Consider the following 21,845-nt stretch of genomic DNA (forward strand, 5'->3'; position numbering starts at 1 on the left):
AGGATAAGTAATGTCATGTATGTACACAGTGACTGCACCAGCAGCAGAATAGTGACTGCAGCTCTGGAGTATAATACAGGATGCAATTAAGGATCAGTACAGGATAAGTAATGTCATGTATGTACACAGTGACTGCACCAGCAGCAGAATAGTGAGTGCAGCTCTGGAGTATAATACAGGATGTAACTCAGGATCAGTACAGGATAAGTAATGTCATGTATGTACACAGTGACTGCAGCAGCAGAATAGTGAGTGCAGCTCTGGAGTATAATACAGGATGTAACTCAGGATCAGTAAAGGATAAGTAATGTCCTGTATGTACACAGTGACTGCATCAGCAGCAGAATAGTGAGTGCATCTCCACAGTACAAAATTAGTACAGTATAAGTAATGTCATTGATAGTAACCAACCTAGCAGGATATACTTGATCATCAGCTTCCATGCCTCTTTGCTCTGGTTAAGCTCGGGGGTCTTGAGCTGGATATGTCACCTCTATAATGATATGAGTACACAAGGTAAAGCATTGGCAGATGTGATTCTAGTGGCAGTGACTCTATTTGTTATTACAGCGCCCCGCTATCTCACCGGAGAGTTTCCTGTCATCATCTTGGCCCCCGTGGTTTACACCCGGTGTGCAGCAGGACTGCTCCGAGTATCTGAAGTATCTACTAGATCGGTAAGTCACAGCTATGTGTAAGGGCTACATACAATAATAGAGCCATACTTATTGATGGATGGATGTTTTACCCCCAAGGCTTCATGAAGAGGAAAAAACAGGGAAACGAATATCCCAAACTCTGGCCCAGTCCAACTGCAGTTTCCAAGTGAAGAAAACCCTCCTAGGCAACAGGACGTTAGTAGAGCAGATGTTTGGCGGGAGAATCGTCACCAAAATCCGATGTCTGAAGTGTCATAGTATCTCTGCCAGGGAGGAGGCCTTCACCGACCTATCACTAGCTTTCCCACCACGGGATGACCCCACCCAAAAGTTCTCCAAAATCACTGTGCCTTCCAGTGTACCTGTTACAGATGCTGGGCCCAAAAATCTTGAAGACCAAGACCAGCAGTCATCAAGTTCTCCACATCAGCGGACAAGGAATCAGAAAGTAGAGAAGGAACAAGGGAAAGTCACAGCTGATATGAAACATCCTCAAGGCAAGGATGAGAACAATTGTACCATGGCTGGAACCTCTTCTTCTCCTGAGGCACCGGGGACAAAAAAAAGTTCCCTAACTCTATTGGATCTGATCAACCATTTCCTGTGCCCGGAGATGCTGACAGAAGATAATAAGTATCGATGCGAGACCTGCGACTCCTTACAAGACGCCGAGAAGGTGGTGGAGCTCTCCACAGGTCCGCAGTATCTGATCCTGACTTTGCTGAGGTTCTCCTTTGACTTGAAGGCCATGAGACGGAGGAAGATCTTGGACAATGTGTCGATTCCACTGATGCTCAAGTTACCAATCCAGATCAACCCTCATCGGACTGAGTATGGCTGTAGTAGAGCCACATTGGCCTATGATCGACAGTCCGCAACCTATGACCTGTGCACCGTCATTGTGCATTCAGGACTGTCCTCAGAAAGCGGACATTATTATTGCTATTCGAGAGACTGTATGGACCCAGACGGCCAGAAACCGCAGTGTACTGGGGTGAAGAGGCTCGCAGTTGACAAACACCTAGACCTGGAGATCCAGTGGTATCTCTTCAATGACACCAGAGTCTCCTTTTCCTCCTTTGAGTCTGTCAGTAACGTTACGTCCTTCTTCCCCAAAGACACGGCCTACGTCTTGTTCTACAGAAATCGAACACATGGCCAGGTGGACTCCGACATAGATCCAGGGTCATCAAAGTCACATGGAGACGGGGCTCTTAGCAAAGAGTTGATGGAAGCCATCTCCAAAGACAACATCAAGTATCTGCAGGTAAAGGTCAGGACTGTGTCATTGTCGGTGGAATGGTCGGAAGATGGGATTAGGGAGGTGAAAAATTCATCCAGATCAAAGTGGGACAAAGAGGGTTATAGGACCCTGGAGGGACAGAGGAGATGTGAATAGGAGTTTGGAGGGCGGGGGAGAGAAGCCTGGCATGGGAGTTTTTAGGGAGGGGTAACAGGAGCCTGCCATAGTATTCTGGAGGAAAGGGACAGAGCAGCCTGGCATAGGAGTCTGGGGGGCGGGGGCAGAGGAGCCTGGCACAGGAGAGCGGGGGAGGAGGAGCCTGGCACAGGAGAGCGGGGGAGGAGGAGCCTGACACAGGAGAGCGGGGGAGGAGGAGCCTGACACAGGAGAGCGGGGGAGGAGGAGCCTGGCACAGGAGAACGGGGGAGGAGGAGCCTGGCACAGGAGATCGGGGAGGAGGAGCCTGGCACAGGAGATCGGGGAGGAGGAGCCTGGCACAGGAGAGCAGGGGAGGAGGAGCCTGGCACAGGAGATCGGGGAGGAAGAGCCTGGCACAGGAGAGCAGGGGAGGAGGAGCCTGGCGCGGGAGAGCAGGGGAGGAGGAGCCTGGCACAGGAGATCGGGGAGGAGGAGCCTGGCACAGGAGAGCAGGGGAGGAGGAGCCTGGCACAGGAGAGCAGGGGAGGAGGAGCCTGGCACAGGAGAGCAGGGGAGGAGGAGCCTGGCACAGGAGAGCAGGGGAGGAGGAGCCTGGCACAGGAGAGCAGGGGAGGAGGAGCCTGGCACAGGAGATCGGGGAGGAGGAGCCTGGCACAGGAGAGCAGGGGAGGAGGAGCCTGGCACAGGAGAGCAGGGGAGGAGGAGCCTGGCACGGGAGAGCGAGGAGGAGGATGCTGGCACGGGAGAGCGGGGAGGAGGATGCTGGCACGGGAGAGCGGGGAGGAGGATGCTGGCACGGGAGAGCGGGGAGGATCCTGGCACGGGAGAGCGGGGAGGAGGATCCTGGCACGGGAGAGCGGGGAGGAGGATCCTGGCACGGGAGAGCGGGGAGGAGGAGCCTGGCACGGGAGAGCAGGGGAGGAGGAGCCTGGCACGGGAGAGCGGGGAGGAGGATGCTGGCACGGGAGATCGGGGAGGAGGAGCCTGGCACGGGAGAGCGGGGAGGAGGATCCTGGCACGGGAGAGCGGGGAGGAGGAGCCTGGCACGGGAGAGCAGGGGAGGAGGAGCCTGGCACGGGAGAGCGGGGAGGAGGATGCTGGCACGGGAGATCGGGGAGGAGGAGCCTGGCACGGGAGAGCGGGGAGGAGGATCCTGGCACGGGAGAGCGGGGAGCAGGAGCCTGGCACGGGAGAGCGGGGAGCAGGAGCCTGGCACGGGAGAGCGGGGAGCAGGAGCCTGGCACGGGAGAGCGGGGAGCAGGAGCCTGGCACGGGAGAGCGGGGAGCAGGAGCCTGGCACGGGAGAGCGGGGAGCAGGATCCTGGCACGGGAGAGCGGGGAGCAGGATCCTGGCACGGGAGAGCGGAGGACAGGGAAGAGGAGCCTGGCATAGGAGTCTGGGGACAGGGGCAGGAGCTGCAATTTCTGACCCTGGCAACTATACAAGGAGCAAAGCTGTACTTTCAACTTTGATCTCTGTTATTCTGGTGCCAGGAGGAGGCTGACCCTATCAGCTGTCCAAAGTAACAGACCCCCAGTCAGTAGTCGGTTACGTGTCCAATGGGCCCTGGGCTTTTCACATGACTAGAACCCCCTAGCGTCCAATCAACCTTGGGTGCCAAGGCCTAATCTCCTCCACCCAATGAGACCACCGCAGCCCTTACATTGTTAAATGTTGAGACTTCAAATAAAGTTTATTGTATTTTTGGGTTATAATTGTTTAATAGGAGCAAGAAAAGGAAGCGAGGAAAACGGCGGCTTACATCTCTCCACTGCTGAAGTCCCCTCTGTGGTGGCAGGACTTTGACAAGGACAGCGATGACGACGCCTCTGCGGGTGGTCTGGGGTCCTCCAATGGGGGGGGCTCCGGCTCCTTTCATGGTCTGGTGTTTTAGAGGTCCCACACTCAGGGGTCTCCCTACTTTTTAATGGCTTTATAACAGATTTATTGCAGAAGCGCCCAGTTACACCCCAGTATCCCCTCAGTCCCCACCTGCCAAAACGTATCACACATAGATACTGTCATTTTCTTTAAGCGTATCAAATGTTTAGCTATGTATTCTGGGGGAATTGAGTCTTTTTTTGGCTATAGAGATGTAAAATAACTCCCCCAGGACAAAGACACAGCAAACCTATGGCCGCAATGCTCTGCCGCAATAAACAAAAACTTCTGAAACCGGCCTCTCGTGTCAAGTTCTTAAGAATTTCGTCTTCGATCCACATGTACGTGACTGGCCCAGTCACTGGTTCCTTCCACTTGTGCATTTTCCTGCTTCCAAAACATCAGCTTAATTTGTATCCAGTCTCATTGTCCGCAAGTTAGAGAGGCGGAGCTTACAGATCTTTGTATACTATGGTGAAGGGGGAGGAGCCTGCTGCAGCCAGTTATCTTCTACCAGATAGGCCAGCGATATCTACTGACAGGTCATGTGACCAATAAATGTGAATAGATAATTGTATGGGGTTGAGCTGCAATAACAAACACGGCCACTAACAATGTGCTGTGCTCCGTGAGACAGTGGATGGGGGCAATTAGATGGTTAGGACCACAGCACCTGCAGCCAGTGTGATGGTGGCTTGGTCCTAAACTAGGCTTTGTCCACCAGGGTAGAAGCAAGAAAAGGAGGGGAAGGCCATAGTATGGTAGATAGTCCCCCAGGGGACTCCCGATGTATATAGGTGGTCAATGGTTTCAGAAAGGCCAGACGGCCAGGGATATGCACTGTAGACACTGAAGTAACGTGATTAAAAACCCATGTTTTCTTTAAACAGCAGCAAAGTACAGGCTGGAAATGGTTAATCCTGTGGCGAGCAGAACTGTAGATAACTTTTGTGTAGGACATAATCCTTGCAGGAACAGTTTAGTATCACAGCCCTGGATTTATTGGTCAGATAGGCTCTAAAGGAGACAATCCAGACTGTTTGGCTCTGCTGCATGAGCAGCTCAGTAATCTGTGTAGGGATGTGTCTAACATGGAGACTAGATAACGACTTCAGCTGAACCCAAAGCTGCAGACCCAGTCTTTACATCAACTTGGCCCTAAAGGGGGTTTCCCATGAAAGAAAGTTCTCACATCTATATCCCCTAGTGATGTTAACACAATAAAAATCCTTTTAACCCCAACAATTTACTCAGTTTTATTGCTGTTTCGGCTCCTATCACTCTCTACGCTGATCTGTGTAAAATCCCAGGGTGTGGGCGGGGCCTCACTAATCAGACACATTACTGTATTATCCGCCTAGTTCTGTGGGCTGACAATGTGGTTACATGATCAGGGTACAGGTGTATATATACACTTTCATCTGGAGTCTGACATTGTATTAACACACTGACACAGAGAGATGAGACGGTTCAGAGATGATGAGATGCCTATTGCACACACAGCTCTACTACACCTCACTGACATGTGCCTGCATCCCCCTTTCCCCGGATCACTTATCTCTTTGTAGCTTGTACTGTGCAGCCTCTCTCTCTCTCTGCTCACCATGTGTGGGCAGGATGTAATCAGTCAATGTCTCTGAACTCTGTGCAGGGGGTGGGGCTACAGTCAGGCAGAAACTCAGCTCCACGATCTCACACAAAAATCCAAGATGGCCAACACCCGACTCTAAGTCAGAAGTTATAGGGTTGTGTCTAGGGGCAACTGAAATTGTTTACAGCAGGACTGATAGAGACAGGTTGGACTCATTTCTGTGAAATGCTGCATTTTTGGTAATAACAGTGAATTAGAGAATGTGTTATTTTCTTATGCGGAGTACATACAAGAAACTTGTCTTTGTGGGAATACCCCCTCATTAAATACATCTCTGAAGTACAAACCTATGCCAGCCTTGGATACCACAGAGATGATACATTTGGTATAAACAAAATGTTAACCCTTTCAGCAGGACATACAAATATAGTGCACGGATATCTACCTATTACAGGCATTTGGTGTGGAGGTAGTGTTGTTCTATGTAGCCACTATCTATACTTGTGAGCTTACTGATGAACCTCAGAACCTGAGTGGAGGGAATCTCAGTGGAGGGATCAGTTCCACTGAAGGCCAAATGTGGATTTGTAACTCTGGAACACTGTGCATGTAGCTGTGTCTTTCCTTCGAAAGCTTGGTATGGGGTCCACTGCTCTAGGTCATCCTCTCTCTGTCCCTCCTCACAGTCTGTCCACACTGGCAAAGTGGGAGAAGGAAGGGGCAGAGAGCAGAATATGTCATACTGTGCTGCTGCTGCAGCTCCTCCTATTCAGTAAAGCTCAGAGATGTAAAGAAAGAAGCACGTAGTGTCTGCACAAAGCAAGTAGCAGGACTGATAAATGACTTGATGAGCATTCAAGCAGTAAAAGCACAAGGGTAACTTATGTTCAGGAGTGGCTGACACATTTAATATCAAAGTGCTGGAACACCCCTATAAATCATAAAATTCTATATACCAGAAGCCACCACTGGAGGGCGCACACTGCATACATTTTTATAACTTATATGTAGTGAGCTCCCCCTGGTGGTGACACACCCATAATACAACCTGTGTCTATACAGAGGATTTGGAACCAGAACACGACCATTACAGATTGAGACACGCGACACGTGACGGCGTTTAATATGTACCATGTTTATTGACGACATCAGAAATAAAATCCTAAACATGATTTCTATGTTAAGACGACAAGGAGGTCTATCTAAGGTATAAATAAAAAAAAAAAGGGATGAGGACTAGTCAAAAAAAAAAAAAAGAATAAATTAATAATTTATGTGGTTACTACACAACGACATGTAAATTAGAAACACAGATCCGTTAATAGTATGAGATATACATTCCATGTTGTAACAAAAGAGGGGGGAGGGGAGGGGGGGGTATGTGAAAAAAATCCCAATGTGTATTCATTACTATACTGATCAGTGTCCATGCCAGCATCTAAGAGGTTAACCACCAGGGGGAGGGAGGGATTTGGGGGCTATTATATTAGGTTAAGAGCAGGTATGGAGGAGGACAACGTCTGGACCACTCATCATGTAAAGCGCTTGTTACATACGTGTTCTGATGGGTTATTGCCCCCTACTTTACTGAAATACTCTGTGCTGCTGTGGTCCCTGTTACTTTCCCTTCCCACTGTGACTCCTCCCCCTTTAATATCCTGCCGACTACATAGGAGCGCAGTAAAATTCTTACGATTGGATGCAAAATTCGTATATTTTGCCCTGAAATACTCTGTGCTGCTGTTACTACACTAATTTGTATGTTAGTAATTCCAGTGATAATATCCCGCAGTAATAAATATAGAATGGGGCGCGATATATTCTCATAGACTTTGCAGGTTCTAAAATTTGAGGGGTTCCTCAGCTCGATCTTTTCAACATAGTTCAATTTCAACAATAAGGAAAGTATCAGTGGATTTTACTTTACCAGTGTGTCACCAAAATTTATCACATTTAAAATTTTTTCTTTTTTAAAGTTTCCCAAAATTGGAAAAATTGGAAAAAAAACCATGCCCGCATTTCTTTTACTCTCATGAGAAATTTCAGCAATTTAAAAAAAGAAAAAAAAAAAAAAGAAAGAAAATTATGACAACATGAATGACGGGTAAAATTAAATAAAAAATACTTTAAAAAAATTCAACAAGAAAAATTAAAATAGAGGGCAGGACGTTACGGTGGTGCTAGGGCCCCGGAGTTAGGGGGTGGGTCCAAGAACTCTGCCTCATATGAGGGCCCCACTGTAAAATGTATAATTTGTCCCTATATATTGAAATATTGGTATCTTCCCATGTTGCAGTGTAGTTTTGGGGCCCACTCTGGCTATAGGGCCCGGTAGTGACATCTACACCCCCACCTACTGCTTCTAATTATAGTTGGGTGACCCCAGCTATAAATCATTTCAGTGGGGCCCTGAAACAAGTTACACACAGTCTACAATATGCCATAATTTTATTATGAAAACACTTAAAAGTAAAAAAAAAATTTTTTTAAAAAAAATTCCAATCAGTGATTTTTCTTCATTTATACACAGCGAGTGTAAAAAAACAAACAAAAAAAAAACCTCGCAGCAGTCAAGATTATCGTTATTTGCTCTAGATATAATGTGTGGGAGGGGATGTTAAAAAAAAAAAAAAACAAAACAAAAAACCCCCCTTAGAAATACGGTATTATACAGATGAACCATGTGGCAGCCCACACAAGGCAGCAAAAATAAAAATACTGTTATATGCGGTAATACTGCTATAAGACTGGGTTATGTTCTTCGTTTGGCTAGCAAATACACACGAAATGAAAAAAAATGAAATGAAAAAAAAAAAAAAAACTACCTCCACCTCCCCCCCCGAAAAAAAATATCTTGAAATAAAATAAAATTATTAAATAATAAAATAAGTGTTTTTTTTCTCAGTGGTTTTTCTTAGTACAAACTAACACAGACACAAAACTCACGAAATGTGGTAAGAATATTTTACCAAAAAAAAAAAGTGCAAATAATTTCACACAAACCATCCACTCCATAGTGATCACGTGTCCTATAAAAATACAAAAAAACTCTACATTTTTTTTAAAAAAAACCTTAAAAAAAGGTGAAACATATGCAAAATAAAAAAATGTAACTCAACCGACAAAAAACAAATGACCGTAGTCCAGTTAATGGAAAGCAAAACTTACAAAAAAGAAAAAAAAAACACATTTCAAAAACACTCCTCCAGCCAGTGATTCCAAAAACCCCAAATTACTAAGTGTGTGTGTGTGTGTGTGTGTGTGTGTGTGTGTGTGTGTGTGTGTGTGTGTGTGTGTGTGTGTGTGTGTGGGTTATGACAGTGTTTTACTACCGATTGGTTTCTTCAATTTTTTCTATGAATTAAAAATAAATACAGTAATCATTAAAAATTTTAAAATGGAAGAAATAGGCCCCACTGATATAAATGGCGCAATGTAGGTGGAGGTCCCTGTTAGAGATTTGCACTGGGGCTCAAGAGCTAGGCCTTTGCTTTAGAAGTAGGACCCACAGCTCTGGTTTGCTTCATCCCCTGTTCCTCGGGGGCGGAGACAGAGAGCAGTGAACCATACTCATAGGTTGTTCATACACATTGGACATTGATTTTAGCAGAGTTGCCCAGATATCTACTGTATAAGGGGTCCCCCAATTCTTTCTCAATGGAAGATGTGAGGAAAAATTATTGCAGCTGGGTAGACTTTGAGTAGACACGTGCCTAACAGAGGTGTGGCCATCCCCTCTCCCCTTTAAGAACACACGATTCGTCAGCTGAGGGTGCATGTTTGTGGCCAGGCTTCCAAAAATAGACGACGGCCTAAATGATTGTGGGATGATCCAGTGTGATGGCAAAGCCATAGCTCAGTACATGTCCCTCCCCCAGGAAGAAGGTGAGGTGGTATAATCCAAGATGGCCGACACTTTTCTGTCCAGATACCACGGCAACAGTGTACAACATGGAATGAGTGTTAATAGTGGCACAGGGGAAGGGGGTTTTTTTTGTAATTTTTTTGCGGTTTTGGGTTACAGTCTAAAGAAACTCATCACCAGCAGCAGCCGCATTCTATATATTGCTATGCAAAACGTAACGTTGACAGTCACATGACCGCAGCCACTCGCCAACGTCCACGACATACCCTAGGCCACATTCAACAATTTACTCCAATCACATCCAAAGCTGCGTCCACATTTCAGAAACTCCCGTTTTCTGCTGCAGTGCATTGTGGGAGACGTAGTGTTCATATCATATGGTATGAACGCCGCTTTGGAAAGTACTAGAGGAAAATATGTGACGCAACGCGAGGATTAACTCTACGCCTTCTAGGACTCGTTTCATCCGGTGACTATGTGGTGATTTAAAGGCACGGCTACAACAATTAAAAAAATAAAATAAAATTGTTCCTACAATGACCAAATGTATGTAAATTAGTGTGTGTCATAAACAGACCCCGCCCCCCTCTGATTGATCCCCTTAAGAAGGAAGCCCGTTTCAGCTCTGTACACTAGAATACGGCTGTCACAGGTATAGGGTGCGTTTTCAATATGGCGGCTTGGGCGTGGCCAGTGCACTTTAAAGTCAATGTAATACTCAATGTAAATTGAGGACTAGGCCGAAGCATCGACTATAGTAACCTAGAAGTGGTCAGGACCCTTTAAGAGGTAGAGACGCCAGCGCTGGACTTGTTGGGAAGCTCCTCCCACAACGCCAGGTCTCCGTTATACATGGTCAGGGCCCGGGGGTACTGGTAAAACAAGCAGCATGGCCTTAATCCAGTGTGGAGGAGGTGGAGCCAATGTTCAGTGGGCGGAGCCGTTACTGCTTGGCGCTTTTGGCGGGCTCTGAAAACTGGCGCACGTCCGTCCACTCCTGCATGGTGTTTTGCAGGGCCTGCGTCTTCTCTTTGTCCACTTGTACATAGTCCACCTTTTCGTCAGATGCTACAGAAGATGTGGAGGGCTGCAGGGAATAATAAGAGAAAATGTAATTACCCAGCTTTCCCTAGTTCCTGAATGGCAAATCTGTATAGTGAAGCACCCACTTCTTTATTTGTAGCATAATTTTAGACACATTCAAGACTATACGGGTCTATATTCCAGGATTGCAGCTTCTCCAGATGAACTGGGGCATGTCCTCACACTGCTGTGCTCTGAGCTTTCTGAAGTTAACCGCTCCAAAGCTTCTCCACCCTGCTAAAAGTAAAAGCTATTTCAGGATTCTCATTTAACTCAACAGAAGCCACTCTGTAGGATTACACATCTCTCCGTGGACAATACCTAATGCTGGCTACGGAGAGCACAGAGCAAAGCAGTGTGAGGACAAACCTACAGTGCATTTGGAGGAGCTAAAATCCTGGAAAATAAATCCATATTTTTACTTTTCTGCCACTACTCACAACACACACAAATGTATGATTCATATCTCTCCAGGGACAATATCTAACACTGGTGCAGAGAACACAGAGCACAGCAGTGTGAGGACACACCTCTACTGCACTTGGAAGAGCTACAATCCTGGAACATAAATCTGTATATCACAGTCCTGCTGCTATAAATAACATACATAAAGGTCTGATTACACAGGAAGACTATTCAGGATTATGGAAAAGCTGAGCTATTCCTGGTTTGGGTTGCCATGTTACCTTGCGGTGAGGGCTCGGTGACCCCGGCTGGAAGTCCAGGGCCAGATAGTCCACGCTCCCAGTGCTCTTCTTCTGGGCCGGGCTGTTAGTACCGCTGGTTCCTGGAGAGGCTGACACTGGATTTTGCTTCAAAAGAAAAAAATGAAAGGTTTTAAATTTTCTGATCTTGTGCAGCTGCCAGCGTCCTGGGGGGCAGGTGTGGGCTACCATGGCCATCACCATGCTAGGAGAAAGCCAGGCAGATGTCAGCACCCTAGGTGGGCACCGTAGTTGCCAGCATATTGGGGGGGTGGCACTGCGGCTGAGAATGTCCTAGGAGAGAGGGCGCCGCAACTGGCAGTGTCCTGGGGGGCGCCGCAACTGGCAGTGTCCTGGGGGGCGCCGCAACTGGCAGTGTCCTGGGGGGAGCCGCAACTGGCAATGTCCGTGGGCGGGGGGGGGGGCGCCACAACTGGCAATGTCCTGGGGGGCACCGCAACTGGCAGTGTCCTGGGGGGCGCCGCAACTGGCAGTGTCCTGGGGGGCGCCACAACTGGCAGTGTCCTGGGGGGCGCCACAACTGGCAGTGTCCTGGGGGGCGCCACAACTGGCAGTGTCCTGGGGGGCGCCACAACTGGCAGTGTCCTGGGGGGCGCCACAACTGGCAGTGTCCTGGGGGGCGCCACAACTGGCAGTGTCCTGGGGGGCGCCACAACTGGCAGTGTCCTGGGGGGCGCCACAACTGGCAGTGTCCTGGGGGGCGCCGCAACTGGCAGTGTCCTGGGGGGCGCCGCAACTGGCAATGTCCTGGGGGGAGCCGCAACTGGCAGTGTCCTGGGGGACGCCGCAACTGGCAATGTCCTGGGGGGAGCCGCAACTGGCAATGTCCTGGGGGGAGCCGCAACTGGCAATGTCCTGGGGGGAGCCGCAACTGGCAATGTCCTGGGGGGAGCCGCAACTGGCAATGTCCTGGGGGGAGCCGCAACTGGCAATGTCCTGGGGGGAGCCGCAACTGGCAATGTCCTGGGGGGCGCCGCAACTGGCAATGTCCTGGGGGGCGCCGCAACTGGCAATGTCCTGGGGGGCGCCGCAACTGGCAATGTCCTGGGGGGCGCCGCAACTGGCAATGTCCTGGGGGGCGCCGCAACTGGCAATGTCCTGGGGGGCGCCGCAACTGGCAATGTCCGTGGGGGGGGCGCCGCAACTGGCAGTGTCCTGGGGGGCGCCGCAACTGGCAGTGTCCTGGGGGGCGCCGCAACTGGCAATGTCCGTGGGGGGGGGGGGGGCGCCACAAATGGCAATGTCCTGGGGGGCACCGCAACTGGCAATGCCCTGGGGGGCGCCGCAACTGGCAATGTCCTGGGGGGCGCCGCAACTGGCAATGTCCTGGGGGGCGCCGCAACTGGCAATGTCCTGGGGGGATACAGTGGGGGGGGGGGGGGCAATGTGGCTATAACTATTCTAGGGTAAAGGGCAATGCAGATGCCAGCCTCCTGGATGGGCACCATTGCTGCCAGCTTTCTGGGGGTGAATAGGCACTCCAGCGGTCAGTGTCCAAAGAGAGAGGGCACTGTCAGTGTCCTGGGGGTAGGGGCACTGTGCCAGCATCCTGGGGACGGGGGGCACTGCAGCTAAGAAAAGAGTACCCAGTGTATCACTGCCCACCTACCATGGCGACATAGTTCTCTTCACTGTCCCCAGAGCTGGTGCTGGTAATACTCTGTGTAGACACCGGGCGGCAGTATTGAGATGAGCCAGATTTTAGTGAATGTCTGGAAGCAGATGATAGATATATTACACCCTGTGTATTATACACCTGACAGATATAATAGATGAGTAGATACCACATCACAGGACACAGGGGGCGCCACTGTACTCACGTCTGTCTGCACCAGGATTTAGTCACAGGAGACTTGAAGGGAAGTTCGTCAATTATGGTAGTCGCTCGCAGGTCCAGCGGGGTCGGCTTGGCTGAGGAGCAGGAGATTATTGTAGAATAAAAATGACATTGAGTAAAATTGATCAATTTGCAGGGAAGGAGGCAGGAAGAAAGGAGGGATAAGGATGGTCCCCATCCACACAGACACCTACACGAAACGCAGATGGTGACCGCAATGTCTGTGGGAGGGGAGGAGGAGGCGTGGGGCACAGAAATGGGGCCTGACGCCTAAGGCCGATAGAAGAAGCTACATGGATAAGGGGAAGAGAGACCAGGAACAGATGGATGGACAGACAGACGGATAGAAGGAGGTATGAAGTTAAGAACAGAATGAAATTTATACAGGGGGGGGGGGGGGGCTGAAGAGAGGCATGGAGGTATAAACAGAGAGACGCATAGATGTAGGGATGGACGAAGAGGTATAGAGGTAGAAACAGATGTATAATGGTATGGAAGGATAGAGAGTAATATAGAGGGAGGGAAAAAAAGGTATAGAGGTAGGGAAGGATAGAGTGAGGTACGAATGGATAGAGAGAGGTAAGAAGGTAGGGACGGATGGAGAGAGGTATAGAGGAAAAGATGGATAGAGAAGTGCGGTAGGGAAAGATGGAGAGATGTAAAGGTGGATAGAGAGAGGCAAGGATGGATAGAGAGAAGTAGGGATGGATAGAAGGAGGTACGGATGGATAGAAGGAGATAGGGATGGATAGAAGGAGATAGGGATGGATATAGAGAGTTAGAGGTATAGAGATAGGGTTGGATGGATAGAAGGAGGGAGATCTGATGGTAGTGTTATATGAAGGCAGGTAAGGATGAATAGAGGGAGGTAGGGATGGATAGAAGCAGGTAAGGATGGATAGAATGAGGTAGGGATGGATAGAATGAGGTAGGGATGGATAGAAGGAGGTAGGGATGGATAGGAGGAGGTAGGGATGGATAGGAGGAGGTAGGGATGGATAGAAGGAGGTATGGAGAGAGGTAGGGATGGATGGAAAGAGGTTTGGAGGCAGAGATGGTTGGGTGTCAGGATTTATATTGTGGTGAATTGATGAGTTTGAGGAAAGTTCTAGGTGAATGCACATTGGGATGAGGGCGGTGGATGGTCAGTGCAGTCACTGGGTGAGTAGATGAGGGCGGTGGATGGTCAGTGCAGTCGCTGGGTGAGTAGGTCAGTGCAGTCTCTGGGTGAGTAGATGAGGGCGGTGGATGGTCAGTGCAGTGGCTGGGTGAGTAGATGAGGGCGGTGGATGGTCAGTGCAGTCGCTGGGTGAGTAGATGAGGGCGGTGGATGGTCAGTGCAGTCGCTGGGTGAGTAGATGAGGGCGGTGGATGGTCAGTGCAGTCGCTGGGTGAGTAGATGAGGGCGGTGGATGGTCAGTGCAGTCGCTGGGTGAGTAGATGAGGGCGGTGGATGGTCAGTGCAGTCGCTGGGTGAGTAGATGAGGGCGGTGGATGGTCAGTGCAGTCGCTGGGTGAGTAGATGAGGGCGGTGGATGGTCAGTGCAGTCGCTGGGTGAGTAGATGAGGGCGGTGGATGGTCAGTGCAGTCGCTGGGTGAGTAGATGAGGGCGGTGGATGGTCAGTGCAGTCACTGGGTGAGTAGATGAGGGCGGTGGATGGTCAGTGCAGTCACTGGGTGAGTAGATGAGGGCGGTGGATGGTCAGTGCAGTCGCTGGGTGAGTAGATGAGGGCGGTGGATGGTCAGTGCAGTCGCTGGGTGAGTAGATGAGGGCGGTGGATGGTCAGTGCAGTCGCTGGGTGAGTAGATGAGGGCGGTGGATGGTCAGTGCAGTGGCTGGGTGAGTAGATGAGGGCGGTGGATGGTCAGTGCAGTCGCTGGGTGAGTAGATGAGGGCGGTGGATGGTCAGTGCAGTCGCTGGGTGAGTAGATGAGGGCGGTGGATGGTCAGTGCAGTCACTGGGTGAGTAGATGAGGGCGGTGGATGGTCAGTGCAGTGGCTGGGTGAGTAGATGAGGGCGGTGGATGGTCAGTGCAGTGGCTGGGTGAGTAGATGAGGGCGGTGGATGGTCAGTGCAGTCGCTGGGTGAGTAGATGAGGGCGGTGGATGGTCAGTGCAGTGGCTGGGTGAGTAGATGAGGGCGGTGGATGGTCAGTGCAGTGGCCGGGTGAGTAGATGAGGGTGGTGGATGGTCAGTGCAGTCGCTGGGTGAGTAAATGAGGGTGGTGGATGGTCAGTGCAGTCGCTGGGTGAGTAGATGAGGGAGGTGGATGGTCAGTGCAGTGGCTGGGTGAGTAGATGAAGGCGGTGGATGGTCAGTGCAGTCACTGGGTGAGTAGATGAGGGTGGTGGATGGTCAGTGCAGTCGCTGGGTGAGTAGGTCAGTGCAGTCTCTGGGTGAGTAGATGAGGGCGGTGGATGGTCAGTGCAGTCGCTGGGTGAGTAGATGAGGGCGGTGGATGGTCAGTGCAGTCGCTGGGTGAGTAGATGAGGGCGGTGGATGGTCAGTGCAGTCGCTGGGTGAGTAGATGAGGGCGGTGGATGGTCAGTGCAGTGGCTGGGTGAGTAGATGAGGGCGGTGGATGGTCAGTGCAGTGGCTGGGTGAGTAGATGAGGGCGGTGGATGGTCAGTGCAGTCACTGGGTGAGTAGATGAGGGCGGTGGATGGTCAGTGCAGTCACTGGGTGAGTAGATGAGGGCGGTGGATGGTCAGTGCAGTGGCTGGGTGAGTAGATGAGGGCGGTGGATGGTCAGTGCAGTGGCTGGGTGAGTAGATGAGGGCGGTGGATGGTCAGTGCAGTCGCTGGGTGAGTAGATGAGGGCGGTGGATGGTCAGTGCAGTGGCTGGGTGAGTAGATGAGGGCGGTGGATGGTCAGTGCAGTGGCCGGGTGAGTAGATGAGGGTGGTGGATGGTCAGTGCAGTCGCTGGGTGAGTAAATGAGGGTGGTGGATGGTCAGTGCAGTCGCTGGGTGAGTAGATGAGGGAGGTGGATGGTCAGTGCAGTGGCTGGGTGAGTAGATGAAGGCGGTGGATGGTCAGTGCAGTCACTGGGTGAGTAGATGAGGGTGGTGGATGGTCAGTACAGTCGCTGGGTGAGTAGGTCAGTGCAGTCTCTGGGTGAGTAGATGAGGGCGGTGGATGGTCAGTGCAGTCGCTGGGTGAGTAGGTCAGTGCAGTCTCTGGGTGAGTAGATGAGGGCGGTGGATGGTCAGTGCAGTGGCTGGGTGAGTAGATGAGGGCGGTGGATGGTCAGTGCAGTCGCTGGGTGAGTAGATGAGGGCGGTGGATGGTCAGTGCAGTCGCTGGGTGAGTAGATGAGGGCGGTGGATGGTCAGTGCAGTCGCTAGGTGAGTAGATGAGGGTGCTGGATGGTCAGTGCAGTCGCTGGGTGAGTAGATGAGGGTGCTGGATGGTCAGTGCAGTCGCTGGGTGAGTAGATGAGGGCGGTGGATGGTCAGTGCAGTGGCTGGGTGAGTAGATGAGGGCGGTGGATGGTCAGTGCAGTGGCTGGGTGAGTAGATGAGGGCGGTGGATGGTCAGTGCAGTGGCTGGGTGAGTAGATGAGGGCGGTGGATGGTCAGTGCAGTGGCCGGGTGAGTAGATGAGGGTGGTGGATGGTCAGTGCAGTCGCTGGGTGAGTAGAGGAGGGTGGTGGATGGTCAGTGCAGTCGCTGGGTGAGTAGGTCAGTGCAGTCGCTGGGTGAGTAGATGAGGGCGGTGGATGGTCAGTGCAGTGGCTGGGTGAGTAGATGAGGGCGGTGGATGGTCAGTGCAGTGGCTGGGTGAGTAGATGAGGGTGGTGGATGGTCAGTGCAGTCGCTGGGTGAGTAGATGAGGGCGGTGGATAGTCAGTGCAGTGGCTGGGGGAGTAGATGAGGGCGGTGGATAGTCAGTGCAGTGGCTGGGTGAGTAGATGAGGGCGGTGGATGGTCAGTGCAGTCGCTGGGTGAGTAGATGATGGCGGTGGATGGTCAGTGCAGTCGCTGGGTGAGTAGAGGAGGGCGGTGGATGGTCAGTGCAGTGGCCGGGTGAGTAGATGAGGGCGGTGGATGGTCAGTGCAGTCGCTGGGTGAGTAGATGAGGGCGGTGGATGGTCAGTGCAGTCACTGGGTGAGTAGGTCAGTGCAGTCGCTGGGTGAGTAGATGAGGGCGGTGGATGGTCAGTGCAGTCGCTGGGTGAGTAGATGAAGGCGGTGGATGGTCAGTGCAGTCGCTGGGTGAGTAGATGAGGGCGGTGGATGGTCAGTGCAGTCGCTGGGTGAGTAGATGAGGGCGGTGGATGGTCAGTGCAGTCGCTGGGTGAGTAGATGAGGGCGGTGGATGGTCAGTGCAGTCGCTGGGTGAGTAGGTCAGTGCAGTCGCTGGGTGAGTAGATGATGGCGGTGGATGGTCAGTGCAGTCGCTGGGTGAGTAGGTCAGTGCAGTCGCTGGGTGAGTAGATGAGGGCGGTGGATGGTCAGTGCAGTCGCTGGGTGAGTAGATGAGGGCGGTGGATGGTCAGTGCAGTCGCTGGGTGAGTAGATGAGGGCGGTGGATGGTCAGTGCAGTCGCTGGGTGAGTAGATGAGGGCGGTGGATGGTCAGTGCAGTCGCTGGGTGAGTAGATGAGGGCGGTGGATGGTCAGTGCAGTCGCTGGGTGAGTAGATGAGGGCGGTGGATGGTCAGTGCAGTCGCTGGGTGAGTAGATGATGGCGGTGGATGGTCAGTGCAGTCGCTGGGTGAGTAGATGAGGGCGGTGGATGGTCAGTGCAGTCGCTGGGTGAGTAGATGATGGCGGTGGATGGTCAGTGCAGTCGCTGGGTGAGTAGGTCAGTGCAGTCGCTGGGTGAGTAGATGAGGGCGGTGGATGGTCAGTGCAGTCGCTGGGTGAGTAGATGAGGGCGGTGGATGGTCAGTGCAGTCGCTGGGTGAGTAGATGAGGGCGGTGGATGGTCAGTGCAGTGGCTGGGTGAGTAGATGAGGGCGGTGGATGGTCAGTGCAGTCGCTGGGTGAGTAGATGAGGGCGGTGGATGGTCAGTGCAGTCGCTGGGTGAGTAGATGAGGGCGGTGGATGGTCAGTGCAGTTGCTGGGTGAGTAGATGAGGGCGGTGGATGGTCAGTGCAGTCGCTGGGTGAGTAGATGAGGGCGGTGGATGGTCAGTGCAGTCGCTGGGTGAGTAGGTCAGTGCAGTCGCTGGGTGAGTAGATGAGGGCGGTGAATGGGAGGAATATAAGGGGTCAGATCCCGGCTCACACCTCTCTTGCTATTACACAACCTCCATAAAGCCGCTCACCTTTCCTATCTGGCTTGAGGTTGCGGTTGACAGGCGGAGGCTGGATGTCGCTGACCCTGGTTGGCCGCTGGCACAAGGAGGCCGTGCTTCCTTTGCGGGCAGGGAGGGTGGCAGAAGAGAACCCCAGGAAGTCAAAGTGATGCGGCCCGGGGCTCATGGGGATGTACACACTCTGGGCATTGTCATTCTGCTTCTCAGGGGTGAACTGAGATGAGGAGCCGGGGTTCATGGGCACGTAGTTGTCCTCAGAATCCGCACTCTCAGAGCGCGTCATGGAGCACTTTGTTTGCTAAATTAAAAATTGAGTCAAGGTTTTTGGATGCCAAACATGTTATACATTGAACAATCAGCTCCATTTTATATTTTTTAATTTTATGCCAAAGTTATTCTTTTTTTTTTTTTTTTAAAAAGCAAAATAAAAACCCATGGAGAGACATAAATTAAACAACAATGGCTGTCACCACTAGAGGGAGCTCTATACAGTAGGCAGCAGGCCTCAGAGCTCCCCCTAGTGGAGAATGACACTTCTCACTGTCAGTTGGGAATAAGTAAGTTCCATCTTGTTTCCAGGTCCAGACTTGCCAGGGCTTTCTCATAAATTTAGGGCTATCGGAAGAGTTAACAGTAGTTGGCATGTAGCACTCAGAGTGCAAGCTCCGTGCTTACTGTTCAGTAAATAAGATATTACAGTAATTTACTCACAAGATATGAGTTGAACCCATCATTGATTGACTCCACAGACTGCTCCGTGCTAAAATCTCCAAGGTGAGGATAGTCATAAGCTTCACAGGAAGATGCTGCACAAATCAGGAAAAAAATAGGGAGCAGTATTATAGTAGTTATATTCCTGTACATAGGGGGCAGTATTATAGTGGTTATATTCTTGTACATAGAAGGAGGTATTATAGTAGTTATATTCTTGTACATAGGGGGCAGTATTATAGTAGTTATATTCCTGTACATAGGGAGCAGTATTATAGTAGTTATATTCCTGTACATAGGGGGCAGTATTATAGTAGTTATATTCTTGTACATAGGGGACAGTATTATAGTAGTTATATTCTTGTACATAGGAGCAGTATTATAGTAGTTATATTCTTGTACATAGGGGGCAGTATTATAGTAGTTATATTCTTGTACATAGGGGGCAGTATTATAGTAGTTATATTCCTGTACATAGGGGGGCAGTATTATAGTAGTTATATTCTCGTACATAGGGGGGCAGTATTATAGTAGTTATATTCTTGTACATAGGAGCAGTATTATAGTAGTTATATTCTTGTACATAGGGGGCAGTATTATAGTAGTTATATTCTTGTACATAGGGGGCAGTATTATAGTAGTTATATTCCTGTACATAGGGGGGCAGTATTATAGTAGTTATATTCTCGTACATAGGGGGGCAGTATTATAGTAGTTATATTCTTGTACATAGGGGGCAGTATTATAGTAGTTATATTCTCGTACATAGGGGGCAGTATTATAGTAGTTATATTCTTGTACATAGGGGGCAGTATTATAGTAGTTATATTCTCGTACATAGGGGGGCAGTATTATAGTAGTTATATTCTTGTACATAGAGGGCAGTATTATAGTAGTTATATTCTTGTACATAGGGGCAGTATTATAGTAGTTATATTCTTGTACATAGGGGGAATTATTATAGTAGTTATATTCTTGTACATAGGGGGCAGTATTATAATAGTTATATTCTTGTACATAGGGGCAGTATTATAGTAGTTATATTCTTGTACATAGGGAGCAGTATTATAGTAGTTATATTCTTGTACATAGGGGGCAGTATTATAGCAGTTATATTCCTGTACATAGGGGCAGTATTATAGTAGTTATATTATTGTTATATTCTTGTACACTTTGTTACAGCTGATTACCAGACTCTCTTCCTTTCTTACCTCGATGCCGCCGGTTTTCCATGGCTGGTAATGTGTTCCTCCTTGGAATGTTGACAGATACAAGCCCAATATTGTCCCCATTACTCTGTTGAGGACTTCCCCAGCGCATTTCTGTTTGACCTGGTTTTGGGGGCCTTGGAGGAGGAGCATTGTGGAAATCATTAGAGGCTAAACCTAATGCATTATGGTTCTTATCCAATGTAAAGGTCCTTGGTATTTGATAAACTGAATGCGGAGTCCCAGGAAGGTCATAGGAGTCAGTGGAAAGGTCCCCAAACTCTTTACACAGAGCGTTGCTGGGAGTCTTGTAGGTGTAAACGTCCTCGCTCTCAGACTCTAGTGCAGTAAGGCTTGACTTGGTAGGAGTGTCTGAGCCGAAGCTCCGGGGGAGATCATAGGCGCTGTCCCTCAGCTCAGAACTGAGCCGTCTGGGTTTTGGTAAACTGTAGAAACCATGGACCTGACTAGTCACTCCATTCACACAGTGTCCATAGCCCTGGGCCAGCTTCTGCACGGCCGTGTCACTACGCATGAAAAAGGAGGACCGCGTGGCTTGTGAGAAACTGGCGCTTCTGAAATATAGAAAACAAATCCTGAAAAATTCAACAAACTAAAACCAAAACAGATGCAGTGTAAAGCATGGTGGAGGAGAGGAGAAGCAGCGCAAGACAAGCAGTGGATTTCGGATTACCCAAATCTGCAATAGACAATGCACCCAGGCTTCAGTCATTGCCCATAGCTCAGAGTTATAAGGCCACAAACACCATGAAAGCATGGGTAATAACTTCCACCATCCGGTGGTCCATTTATGGATCAAGGACTTACCTCATATTCTCCGTCTTTCGGCTCATACATTGGTGAAGGAACAGGTAGTCCTGGGGAGCGCTCGCTGACAGTGTTGTCTGATGCATGTGGTTTGATGAAGGTTCAAACGTGAACAGCGTGGGCTGACTGGAGTGAGAGGGAGCAGACGACTTCCGTTCCCTGAGCAGGTGATGGGTAGAGCTGAACTCCGCAGGGGAGGACCTGGGGCCATGATTCACTGACTGCACATTTCTTAAAGAGTCTGAATGGAAAGATGAAAGAGCTGGTTAGAAACAGAGTGAAGCAATTTCTATAACATATGACAATTACAATGCTGCTCCAGGAGCAGTGCTCCTATTTACATGACTATAACAACTTTAATACTGCCCCCTATGTACAAGAATATAACTACTATAATACTGCCCCTATGTACAAGAATATAACTACTATAATACTGCCCCCTATGTACAAGAATATAACTACTATAATACTGCCCCCTATGTACAAGAATATAACTACTATAATACTGCCCCCTATGTACAAGAATATAACTACTATAATACTGCCTCCTATGTACAGGAATATAACTACTATAATACTGCCCCCTATGTACAAGAATATAACTACTATAATACTGCCCCTATGTACAAGAATATAACTACTATAATACTGCCCCCTATGTACAAGAATATAACAACTTTAATACTGCCCCCTATGTACAAGAATATAACTACTATAATACTGCCCCCTATGTACATGACTATAACAACTTTAATACTGCCCCCTATGTACAAGAATATAACTA

The 21,845-nt window shown here is 49.9% G+C and overlaps 2 protein-coding genes across 4 annotated transcripts in view; one reads left to right on the top strand and one right to left on the bottom strand.

Moving 5' to 3' along the window:
• The window catches only part of USP35 (ubiquitin specific peptidase 35), a 44,365-nt gene extending 40,111 nt beyond the window's left edge, over nt 1-4,254 (top strand). For all 3 annotated transcript variants that reach the window (XM_072133974.1, XM_072133973.1, XM_072133972.1), the window contains exons 9-11: nt 571-677; nt 756-1,926; nt 3,789-4,254. In XM_072133974.1, the coding sequence (XP_071990075.1) occupies nt 571-677; nt 756-1,926; nt 3,789-3,956 (1,446 nt within the window). In that variant the 3' untranslated portion in view covers nt 3,957-4,254. The remainder of the gene's footprint in view (nt 1-570; nt 678-755; nt 1,927-3,788) is intronic.
• Nucleotides 4,255-6,655: 2,401 nt separating this feature from the next.
• GAB2 (GRB2 associated binding protein 2) overlaps nt 6,656-21,845 on the bottom strand; it is a 112,129-nt gene continuing 96,939 nt past the window's right edge. Inside the window, exons 3-10 of the mRNA XM_072133976.1 lie at nt 21,062-21,302; nt 20,237-20,808; nt 19,026-19,120; nt 18,324-18,612; nt 13,028-13,118; nt 12,817-12,919; nt 11,169-11,294; nt 6,656-10,486 (exon numbers count right to left, since the gene is read on the bottom strand). Coding sequence (XP_071990077.1) covers nt 10,343-10,486; nt 11,169-11,294; nt 12,817-12,919; nt 13,028-13,118; nt 18,324-18,612; nt 19,026-19,120; nt 20,237-20,808; nt 21,062-21,302 — 1,661 coding nt within the window. The 3' untranslated portion in view covers nt 6,656-10,342. The remainder of the gene's footprint in view (nt 10,487-11,168; nt 11,295-12,816; nt 12,920-13,027; nt 13,119-18,323; nt 18,613-19,025; nt 19,121-20,236; nt 20,809-21,061; nt 21,303-21,845) is intronic.

Source organism: Engystomops pustulosus, chromosome 2 (assembly GCF_040894005.1).
Source record: "Engystomops pustulosus chromosome 2, aEngPut4.maternal, whole genome shotgun sequence".
In the NCBI taxonomy this organism is placed as follows: Eukaryota; Metazoa; Chordata; class Amphibia; order Anura; family Leptodactylidae; genus Engystomops; species Engystomops pustulosus.